Source organism: Echiichthys vipera (assembly GCF_963691815.1).
Source record: "Echiichthys vipera genome assembly, chromosome: 13".
In the NCBI taxonomy this organism is placed as follows: Eukaryota; Metazoa; Chordata; class Actinopteri; order Perciformes; family Trachinidae; genus Echiichthys; species Echiichthys vipera.
In genome coordinates, this window is record NC_139838.1 from 9,063,511 (window position 1) to 9,075,937 (window position 12,427).

General features: G+C 40.0%; 1 protein-coding gene across 2 annotated transcripts; it reads left to right on the forward strand.

Moving 5' to 3' along the window:
- Positions 1-3,126: 3,126 nt before the first annotated feature.
- On the forward strand, positions 3,127-5,540 carry LOC310955481 (hippocalcin-like protein 4; the record flags this gene model as incomplete). 2 transcript variants are annotated; one of them, XM_083925298.1, is made up of 3 exons in its annotated part: positions 3,127-3,288; positions 4,996-5,211; positions 5,343-5,540. In XM_083925298.1, the coding sequence occupies 3 exons, from the start codon at positions 3,127-3,129 to the stop codon at positions 5,538-5,540; spliced, it is 576 nt and encodes a 191-aa protein (XP_083781424.1). The 2 variants fall into 2 exon arrangements, with proteins under 2 accessions (XP_083781424.1, XP_083781425.1); XM_083925299.1 differs by lacking the exon at positions 4,996-5,211.
- Between the last annotated feature and the right edge of the window lie 6,887 nt (positions 5,541-12,427).

The following is a 12,427-nucleotide window of genomic DNA, read 5'->3' on the forward strand; positions in this document are numbered from 1 at the left end:
GTATTTGCTCGCCTCGCTAGTCACGCCTCTCGCTGGATTTCACAGGAAACTCTATTATCTGCTACATATGCTTCCCTAACAGAGGGATAAAATCTTATCTGCCGCCGTCACAGGCAAGACACACTCGTGTGTGTGTGTGTGTGTGTGTGTGTGTGTGTGTGTGTGTGTGTGTGTGTGTGTGTGTGTGTGTGCGTGCGTGTGGGTACAAAATAAACCCAACACTTGTTGCACAAGTTGGTTTGCTTTTGGTGTTTGTGTCACTGTTGATGCAGTCAGTGATTTGCAGAGCTACCTGAGTGCACACTATCAATGATTTAGGGATAGTTAAACTTTCGTTCTCAAGGTGTGCTCCTTGAGGCAGAGAGTCATACACATCTAAAAGAGAGGAGTGGAAAACCTGAAGTTTATTGATGGTCCCTACGAATTGACCTCCTGCCTCTCAGGGGACAATGGTGCTACAGGTGATGCTACCACAACATGAACACCTTTATGCTGCCCCAAACATCTGTCTACATCCATCTTGAAGCAGTTAACCTTGAACTGTGTGTGTGCATGTGTGTACTGATAGAGCAATTTCTCATTGACCCCCATGTTAAACAGGCCATTTTCACAGCATAATAAAACCTATTTAAGGCCTGGTACAAACAAACATTCAAGTCTGTATGTTTAGGTCATATCTCCATGACAACACTGAGGGGGGTGACTATTTTCGTACTAGGCTAGTTTTTATTTAATGGGAGATTAAAGTTTATGACTAACTCGGGGCGCTGCCTCTTGAGTGACAGCTAGCCGCTGTCCCTCACTTCTCTCGGAGGTATACGTCAGCCAGACGGACATATCTCCCTCCCCCAACGTCCCATACATGGCCTTTTTTGGTAAGAGGAAAAGAGGCGGAGCCAAAGTCTGACAAGATGGCGACTGGATCAAGTTGAGAGAACAGACCCCGATGGGTATGCTACGTCCATTTTTTATACAGTCTATGGTCCGAGCAAATACTGTATATGTGACAAGCACTTGCTCATTTCACAAAAGTGATTGCCAAAGAGATCCATTTGTGTCACACAATTTAAACACAGGGTCCTTCGCGGAAACAGAGCACTTACTGTTGCTCTTTTTTCGATTGACACATGGATTCTGTTATAAACACGCTAAAAGTGGAAGCTATTATCAATCAATAACTAACAAAAGTGGAAGATGTTTAAGTTGTGCAGGACTGCACTGGACAGACAGTTGACACAGTTACTGATAAGGCTTCAGATTGCACCTGCTTTTATATTTGTCATCCAGTTTACAAGCACATTTTCTTTTCCTTCTCTGCTTTAACAGCAATCATTTTTTTCTTTTCTCAAACACCTTAGAGATTCTCTGAGATCACAGGTGACCTTTTCAAAATGATTTAAATCTTGTCCTTTGTTGCTCTGGGCTCTCCTCCAGCACTTTCCACTTGTCACTGGAATATAAAGTCCAGAATATTTGTGCAGTTCACAATGGCTTGGGGTTTCGTTGCCTCTTTCTACATGACTCACCCGGCTTAAAACATAAAGTGATGATATTTCAGCCTCTAAACTGTCCAGACAATTTAGTGGGTAATTTGTGGCCGCTTGGCTTGGCTGCACCGGGGTGTCAAAGTGCAAAAGCTGTCAGACCAGGCTATGAGTCAGGGATGGCGTCATGAAGGCAATACACTGGTCCTCAGCCATGGGAATATGTGTGCGTTTAGGAGCCAGGCTAATGGGCCATTTTATGGCCAAAATAGCGGTGATGCTATCAGGGCTTTTAATCACACAAGGTGATTATGGAGTCATTATGGAAATGGAAAGAGTATTGTATGGCATGGACATTTTGCCTGTTTTGTATGTGAACTGCTAAAACTATCAATTTCAATAAATCATTTAAACAGATGATTCCACATGTCAAATGTAGATTTACTTGTTTATTTTTATTTATAGGGAACAATGTACATTCAAGCTGTAGTTCTTGTCATATTTGCTGAAACTGTCTCTATATCCTGAGAGTATTACATGAGCTGGATAATCTGTAAAAAAAAAAAAAGTTCCTCTGCTTCGATCTGGTGCTGCAAATTGCAATTGCAAGATTAAACAGCGATCGACCTTAAGACTCTGTACTGACTATTTTCTCACATAACGTGTTTTCTGAAACATATTTTAGTGTACTGTTTAGCTGTATGATCAGAAAGTGTGTGATCAAGACGAGCCAAAACCAAGCAGTGCCCACCAGTCAAGCGGCTGGACAAACTTTCTCATTTCATAGCTAAACAAGAACTAAAATATATTTCTGAAAAGACTATATGTAAAAAATTGGCAATACAGTAACATAATCTTGATTCATATTTGCATTGACAGTTAACAGCATATTTGTAAATGTGCCAGGATTTGCATAATTAGCATAAGAAAACTCTTAACTTCTCCAAACCAAACTATGTATTTTATTCTGATTTACTGGTAAATAGAGCCTTCATTGAAAAATACACATAGAGTTTACTAGCATTTAGGTGCAATGAGCAGGCAGTCAACCAGACAGATATATTTGACATAACATATGTTAATGTATCAGCCACTTCTGGTTTGCCTGTTCCATTTCTATACAAAACTGCATCATCAGCATATATTTTGAGTTTGAACTTCAGGAAAAGCTAAAGGCCTACCATTTATATATGCACCAAACTGTAAAGGGCCTAAAATGGAACCTGTAGGCACTCTGATTTTAACAGTAACATTTTTGACAAATGGCTTTCTTCAGCTAAATATATTACAAAAAAATAGCTACCGTTACAAGCAAAATATCACTCATTAAAATTGACATACAGTTTGGAAAATAGGACTAAAGGGCTTACTTATAAGATTATTTTGTAGTGTGTGTATATATATGTATATTAATCCTGTGTATTTTGACACACAAAGCCACATTTCACTGTGTCACTGTGCAAGTAATTCCTTGTTCACATCTGTCCTTAGAGACCTGTGCTGAACAACACAGAGGCATCACTCCTGTTGCTGTTGCTTGTCTAGCAACTCCTCACCTACCTGTTCACCCTGTCTCTCTCTTTGTGCACCCCCCCTCCCTCTCCCTCTCCCTCTCCCTCCCCCTCCAGAGAGGTGAATCATCATGGGGAAACACAACAGCAAGCTGGCCCCGGAGGTTCTGGATGACCTGACCAAGAACACTGAATTCAACGAGGCAGAGCTCAAGCAGTGGTACAAAGGATTCCTCAAAGACTGTCCCTCTGGCATCCTCAACCTGGAGGAGTTCCAGCAGCTCTATGTTAAGGTGAGGGGCAGGAGAGTGGCACGGACCGGGGCATGAAGCAGAGGGAGGAAAATCATGGCACATTATGATGCAGTAATTAGTGTGTGCTGTGGTCTTAATACTGTATATTGTTGGATAACACTGCATTTTTCAAAGCTATTGCCTACAGTGGAAATTGTTTCATTGTTGTTTTTTTTCATAGTTATTTATATGAAAAAAGATACTTCTTAAATGACTGCGAGCACATTTGCATTGTTACATAAGATGCGTTTACATGCAGTTTAAAAACCTGATTATAATCGGGTTAAGAGCAAACTCACCGGAAAATAAAGCCATATTCAATCCAGCTGTTTGTTGGCGGAGCGCCACCTACTGTACTGGAGGTCGAGTTACTCCTGTCATTTTCCCATTCAACCCCCTCTCATGTATATGTGGAGAACTTCAACAATCCGATTATTCCCTTAAGTGGGTAAAGACCATTTTCGTGTTACTGATGTGCACGTAAATGCACTGATAGAAAGCTAATGATGACAAATCAACACTATAGAAACTGTTGATGCCAGAAACTCTCTCAGAACCTGACGGAGCATTTGAGATTGCACAACGCAAGAGACAGGCTGACTAATTTTTCATGGAAGCACAGGGGTCAAAGATATTTGTTAATCTGTCACTGTGAATGAGAAACTAAGTGAAACTTGTCATTTATTTATGAAATCAGGCAGTTAACTTACAGTACTTAGCCCCAGATAAGCTTCAGGAAATGGATGGATGGATGGATGGATAGATGAGTTGAAGTTCCACCTGCATTCAGTTTCATTTTGTAAACAAGAAGTGTCCAATTGCAGCATTGTATCTCCTGTGTGGGACTAGTTCTTGTCTGTCCTCTTAAGCCAACAGATATACAGTACGTAACATACTATATAATAACACTGCATTTACCAGACATACCTACATAGGGGTATGTCATCTATATAACACCGATTAAGTTATGAATAGAAATAACATTGTTGTATGCTTTTTAGAACACTTAACACTTGAACACCAACAAAAACGTTTTTTTTTTTCAATCACTAGAATGACAAAATGTTATTGTTATTTTAAATGATCAATGTCTTTCATCATATCCTATTTAAATGTGTGTTTGTACTAGGGATGGGCATTTGAAGAAATTTCCTTCATCGATCATCTAGAAAATTAACGATCAATTAACGATTAACTATCAAATACAGCTTGTTTTTCCTCATGAAATATTTATTCCAAGAAGAATATATAGTCCAACAACAATCATCTTAGACAAGGAAGTTAAAGTTCAACTGTTCAACTTGAACAAATAATATATGTGGTGCTCATAAAAGTGGCCAAGCCTGAGTCTCTGAGTCAAACTTCAACTATACAGGTGTGCGCTACAGTGCTCTTAAACACGATTAAGCCTCTTTTAGAAACAATTGCAATCATATCTAACAATTCCCTAACAAGCATATTCCGTAGCTCATAATTAAAGGGCTACTCTTGTGTTGAAGCATTACTCTTCAGTTAAGCTGGGGGACTCACAAGAGACGGATAAAAAAATTAGTGCAGGTCAAGATATCTTGACTTTAAGTCCGTAGTATGGGTCAAACCTAAACAACACTGGATCCTACATTACCCATTATGCACCTCTAAAGGAGTTTTCATGAAGTGTTGTACAGTGTAACTGTCATCTTTTTTTTCTCATGTTTCAATCTCCAGTTTTTCCCATATGGGGATGCCTCAAAGTTCGCCCAGCATGCGTTCCGGACATTTGACAAGAACGGTGACGGGACCATCGACTTCAGGGAGTTCATCTGCGCCCTGTCCATCACCTCCAGGGGCAGCTTCGAGCAGAAACTCAACTGGGCCTTCAACATGTATGATCTGGACGGAGATGGAAAGATCACACGCATGGAGATGCTGGAGATCATCGAGGTATGTGTTTGTGAGGAGGGAGTTGAGAATTTTTTATTTTGGAATCAGATTCTTCCTGTTCCTGTGGAAGAAATCCTCTTTGTTATTCATAAGACAAACATATTCTGTTTCCTGCCTCTTCCCCTCTGTAGGCCATTTACAAGATGGTCGGCACTGTGATCATGATGCGTATGAACGAGGACGGGCTGACCCCGCAGCAGCGCGTGGATAAAATCTTCTCCAAGATGGACAAGGACCACAATGATGAGATCACCCTGGACGAATTTAAAGAGGCTGCCAAGTCTGATCCCTCCATCGTCCTACTGCTGCAGTGTGACATGCAGAAGTAGAAAGAGGAATGGGTGGAGAAACAGAGGGAGGGAGGGGGGGTGAGTTGAACTGAAACAAGAGAAGGAAGGAGGGTGAGAGAAGAGAGGGACTGGGCAAGAAAGGGAGGGATGCTCTGTGAGGAGAAGGAGGTAGGGAAGCGTTTTACCTTTTTTTGAGGCAGTGACAACTGGCAATGAGTCAAGTATTGGAACACAGTGGACCCCTGATTGATGCCATTCTTTTCTTCTTGTTTTTCACAACTTTTTTATTAACATGGTAGTGAATGGTTTCCCCAAGATGGTAATATCAAAAGACATATATAAGCTTCCAGTTGATGTAAGACTTACATTGTAAGTCAACAAGGATTCCAACGGTTGTGAAAATAGTTTTAGAAAATACGCTTATTTGTTTTCTTAGATATAGGAGATATGTAAATCGTAAAGCTTCAGCCACAGTTAGCTTAGCTTGGCTAGCTAAAAGGCCGAAAACAGATCGTTTCTGTTCTGTTCAGGGCTAAAGGAGTTTTCCTACCAGTACCTCTAAAACTCACCAATTAACACACTTTATATGCTTTTTTCGAAAAACAAAAAGTCACGTTTTTTACAGGGGGTTTTGTGGAGTCCTTGCTGATTGCCTGGGAAACCCACGGTGATGACAAGACTTGAGGAAGTCAGCTCTCCCAGCCAAGAAATAGTCTGGCTTATAAACCCTGGTATAACTGCAACTTTTTGTTTTTGCTAAGGAATTTCCTTTAACTTTTGAACAGAGCTAGGCTAGCTGTTTCTAGTTGTTATGCTATGCTATGCATATCTTGTCCTGGCTCCAGCTTCATATTTACCTTACACATATGACAGTGATAACGAAGTTCTCATCTAGATCTTGCCAAACAAAACAAACACATTTCCCCCAATTCTGAACTATTCCTTTAATGTCTTCCTCTAGTGTAAAATCTGGCAACCAGATTGCCAATTTGGAAGCAGAGACGGTGTTTGGATGTGAACCATGGGATAGTTTGAAAAAAGGAATGGCATTAAACCAACAAAGGACTCGTTGGTCCACATGGTCCATCTAGTGCGATAAGAGAGAAGCAAATGTAATGCTGTTATGATGGAGGGGAATTATGTAAATTAACAATACAGTGAGTTTGTGTTATGGGGTCCATACAGTATGTGTGGGAGTATGTGAGAATGTGTGTGTGGACATGTTACGAGCAAAATACAAGTCATGAACCGGGATCAAACTGCCCTTTCTGCGTGTGTTTGTGTGTGTGCCGTTGCATTAATTTGTTCCCCCACAACCAAATACACAACCAGTTGTATGGGAAACATTTCCGATAGATTACAGCATGGTGTCCACATGTTTTACCCTCTAAGTAAGAGGCAGGCAGATGATGAATGTCTCAGACGGCTGCCTCCAGCAACATGGTGACGCATAATGATATGCCGCTCAGTGGCTTCTGACTGCGCCCAAAGCTGTTGCACACATGCTAACAAAATCAATATCTCATAAAATGATTACGTGTTTTATTAAAAGGATATGTAATTAGAAAAGCCTCATCCTCCAAATGAAATAATCTGGGCCTGCTACAGTTTCAGTGGGCCTAAGAAAGGAAATATAAGGCTCGTTTCCGTTTATATAAAATGTGGCTGCTGGGAGGGGCACACCCTCTCAGATGTCCTTTCGCTCGGCGTGTCTCCATCACAAAAAAGGACAAAAACAGAATAGTTGCAGTTTGAATAATCTATTTAAGATTATTCTTCAAGATCTGACCATTATTATAACGTATGTCATTTAAGAAAGACGATGAAAACAAAGAGTTTATTGTTTTGACATTTAAGGTGGCTCCTTTGAGTCACGACATCAACTCATGCACCAAGTAACAAGAAAGAAAATACTCCACCTTAACATTTTCCGGTAGTTGTCAAAAAGTGTGTGTTGGTGACAGACAAGCTTGCACTGCTGCAGAGGTCATTATATAGCGTATCTCTATCTCGCAGGTCGGAATCCAACCTGGGCCGCAGCGGCACTCATTTTAACATGCCTGTGAAAAGATGCGTGGCTAAAAGTGTCTACTCTCTACTTCGCCGGCTTTTCAAAATGGTGCATGTTTTTGTGGCGTCAAGTTCTGCCTACGTCACATCCCGCTTAGAGTTCTATCCAATCAACATCCGGGCTTTTTCAGGGGAGAAAAAAGGCCCTGCTCTTCAGAAGGGCCAACCAAAGCCCAGTCACACGGGCTTTAGGGGCGACTCACATTCAAGTTAGGGGCCTTTCTGCCTTATCCCAGGTATTTTACTGTCATGAAAACGCCACTATACATAAACAGTCAATTTCACATTAATAGTATAGTATAATAATTAGTAACTTTGGAAGAAATATGACAAGAAATCACTACATTAGCTTGTCATTATAAACAGATACCGTGTCGAATGTTTATTTTATTTTCGACACACGGTGTAAAATTGATTTTATTATAGTTTAAAAAATGTCTGCTGGCATACATTTTAGTTTGCAGTAAAACAACACAAACAACAACAGACAACAGGTACAACACCATTGCTCTTATTAACACCAAATTACAAAATATGTTTTCAGTGCCTTTAATGTATTAACGATGTAACCTGACTAATAAACAATTACCAGTGTAAGATTTTATTGATTATTACGAATTGTTTCAGCTTTAGATTAAGGTCATTAGTTGTAATAGAGCACAGCTAATATTTATGACATGGTAAATTAAGGGAGACAAACGTACATTGCAACGTTATTACAGTTGGTATACAAGCATTGGAAAAGTTTTAACTGCACCAAAAAAAGAAAAATCTGCTTTGTGTTCTGGGCAGCAAAATTGAACTAATTTTGTAAATCCTGTCATCAGTCGGACACGTATGGGATTTAAGCAGAACCAGAAATAGGGAAAACATACAGAATAATACTAAACATGATCTTTCTTCTCCGGAACCAGCAGCTTGTGCAGCCGAAGGAGCAGTGTGGAGTGGGGATAATCAGGACAGTAATTACAGGCCAAATGACAGAAACGGTATTTCTTGGAAAGGCCAAACCTGCCCCCATTGTTCATTGTTGGTTCACATTAAAAGCTGAAATAGCCATCTCTCTTTTTTCCTCTCCCACTATCGTGCTCCCCCCCTTTTTGTCTTCTTCCCCCCTAAATGTCAGAGAGGAAGCACTTTGATAATAGGTGGAGGCAGAGGAACTTAGCTGAACTCAGCTCAGATCTAAAAATCAATTTTAAAAAGAGTAAAAGGTTGAAGAGGAAGTCTGGGCGTTGTGTGTGTACGTGTGCTCACCTGTGTGTGAATGATGGCAGTTAAAATGGGGGTTGGCAGTTTATTTTTGATATTGCTGCACAAAAAATCCATCCTAGTCCGTCATAATATTATTATTCAAGTGTACTGAGAGAAAATTAGACTTCTTCTTTAGAAAATCCAGGCTGTGAAGGGAGACAATCGCAAGTCATTTCGTAGACAGAGAGTGTTCCTATTGGCTCAGGGTAGAGAGGGGAGAGGGAGAGCTGCAAGAATAGGTCTCAGTCTACTTCAAAGTCTGTTTTTTTTCCTGCAGCTTCAACGTGAGAATGTAATGCTACCTGGACATTAAATTGAAAGAAGTCAGTAATTTAGCTTTAGCTTGTAATCACAACATATTCCATTGGTTACACTTAAAAAATCTGGGGGTACAAGTGGCTCGCCGCAGGACATTCTCAAACAGATCAAATGTTGTCCTTTCTTGATGTCGTAGAGAGTCAGAAAAGACCAACCCTATCCGTCAGTGATTGTAGAGCTACAGCCAAAAGATGGTTAGCTTAGCGAGCAAAAGTCAAGCTAATTGACTGTTTTTTTTTAAATAGATAAAATGTGTTAAGAAGTGATTAAGAGGTGCTGGTAGGCAGATTTTTCATCAACATTCTGACGAAACAAAGCTTCATATTTAACGTACAACCATGACCTTCTCATCTACAGTAACTCTCAATAGGAAAGTGAATTAGTGTATTTCCAAGAATGTCACACCATTGTCATTAGCCTCCTATTAGTTATTGTTTCCAGGGTCCTATGATCCCCAGCTTATATCCTCTTAATATGATTGATTAAGGAGTCCTTTCAAACAGTTGTATGGTCTCAGCCATCTTTTTGTATCTGTCTGCTTCCCTGGCTATACTGGAATCACATACAGCTTAATAAAACCTACTGATCATCAATAACCGTCAAATTTGTGAGCATCCCACTTTTCTTAATATAGACATTTATATCACCACAGTGGCTCAACATAGATTCATCATTCGTACTGCATTTGAAACATCCACATCCTTTAATTCAATTTGAACTGCAAGATAGCCCTTACCAATCATGTACAGTATAATGTTAGTTTATATCAAGAGCCACACATGCTCCGGGAACATAGGACCATGGAAACAAAGAGTCGATCACCCCAATGCGCCCTGTTTGCAGTGTTTTTGCAGTCATATTCTGACTGTGTTGGAGAAAGTAGGAGATGTGTATTTATTGGACTTTCTCAGAAATGATGATTAGTTCATGGAAATATTTAAAGGAGAAGTTGGGAAATAGAGAAATAAACTTACAGTAAAACTGGTGACATAATCATGCAGTGTCAATTGGCAAAGCTCAAACAGTGCATTATATGTTTTATGGGAGTATGGGATTGTGAGAAGGCTAAAGCTCCAGGTTATTTGCATTAGTGAGGAACCCCACTTCTCTCGTGACTCTTTATGATTCTGACTCACTGGCTCAGACCATGGCCTTTTTTCCTTTGTAGATCAGTCAAAAATGTCGGACTTTCTGACACCTCTGCATTGCAGCAAAAACGTTTGACTTCCCTCCTGTCAGCGAATCAGATTCATCTCCTCCTTCTCTCCCAGCCAATGAACATGATCCCTCCCTAAAGCTCACGAACGATGTAATGATACAACTACATGTACATTATGATACGACCGTATTCGTATTTATGAATATAAACAAATATAATATGTAAATGTTCTACTAGATTAGACCTAATTTCATATGATACAGCTACTTTGTGTGTGTGTGTGTGTGTGTGTGTGTGTGTGTGTGTGTGTGTGTGTGAGAGAGAGAGAGAGAGACAGTGTGTGTGTGAGAAAGAGAGTGATAACTGTGAGTGCTTGTGAAAGCTCAGTGTGAACTCTAAGTCGGGACACTTGCGCGAGTGTTCACGTGTGTTTTGTATTTGTATCATTTGTGTAACAAGAGATGCCTCAGTCTAGTTTAACTTTGTAAAAAAAAAAAAAAGTGTAAACCCTCACACCGAAGCACTGAGTATTATTACATAGACCCTACACTTGCTTTTGTGGTCCGCTGGTATACAGTTTGTACCGTCTCCAATATGGGACGTGTAGTTTCGTTTGCTGTATCCTACTGTTGCAGTTCTACAAGTAATACTCACCTAGATGTTAGGTTTCCCTAAATGACAGTGTTGTTAGGAAGTTGTTGGCAGGGGAAGCCGGAGATGTGAGGATTGGAGTGTTATAGTGACAAAAACAAACCATTAAACTGCCCTGTGTCACAGTGTCACCCAGTGGATGGAGGTATAATGTCACGCCTCACAACGGCTCTACTACTGTACAGCTCCCCCCTTCTTTATTACCTAATGGTAGCCTCAAGGTGGAAGATTTAAGACGCAAACAACTTCCTCAGTCTTGTGTTTCTCAAAAGTGCAAACATCTGAAAGTGGAGTGAGATCATTTAACCTTTTTCCAAGGGCAAATTGGATTGGATGTTTTTTAACTACGGGTCAACATCAGTGAGATTAAAAAGGTTTTATGGAATAACGGTCTCTTATGGGAAGGTGAAATTGAGCAAAGAACAGTGTGGAAGTAAAAAAAACAACTTCCTACACACGATATCCAACACACGATATTTAAAGCTGCTAAAAAAAAAGTAAGATTTTTATAGTAACCATTTATCAAAGGACTGTGTGTAACAAATGGGAGAGAATGAATAATGAATCACTTTGAAGTTCCTCTCAGCTCAAAAAGCTGGCAGTGAGAAATCTGTGATAAAGTCACCACCTGCCCAGCTCCAAACAGCAGACAAACAAAGTTTAGGTGGTTAACATATGGAGCATTTAGCCTCGGGAGTTGGTGGAGACCAAAACAAAGATAGAAGGCGTGTAAATATTGGACCGTCATTTGTCGGGCGATCAGAAGGACGACTGCAAATTAATACTAATGCTACTCTGTAGGGTATTTGTTGGATGTGTAAATATCATATATGATATAACATATGTATGTTAATATAACTTGTACAAGTGAGTTATATAAAAATGTACCCCCATACGTACGGAGAAATTAGAAACTACAGACACCACATTTTTTTTCCCGTTCTAGGCTGTAGACTTGTTTATTTCTGCTATAAAGTTGGGCATTTTAACATGGGGGTCTGTGGGGATTGACTCACTTTGGGAGTCAATCTCGAGTGGCTGTTCCAGGAAGTGCAATTCTTGGCACTTCCGCGTTGGCTTAATTTCCAGCCCCAGAGGTTGTCACTCTGCAAATATACAATTCAATTCGTCAAACAAATGTAGAACATGATAATATGCCTATATTTAGTTTTTGTCCGCGGGAAAAACACAACTGGAAAAATAAACAACTGAACAAATGTATGTAGTATTTTAAAATGACTTACTTAAAATGTCTTACTTTAGCGACAATAGAGGACAGCAAACACCAAAGCATTTGTATTGGGATTGTCAGCCAGCATATGAGCAATTTGAAATATGGTATATGCGTAATATAAAACGCTACACACAGGGGCTCTAATGAAATTGTCATTTTGTTCAAGTTAAACCAACTCACTCCACTGGCAGAGTCTTTGCAGCCATTTGTTTTCTTTAGATAAACAACAACACGGTATTG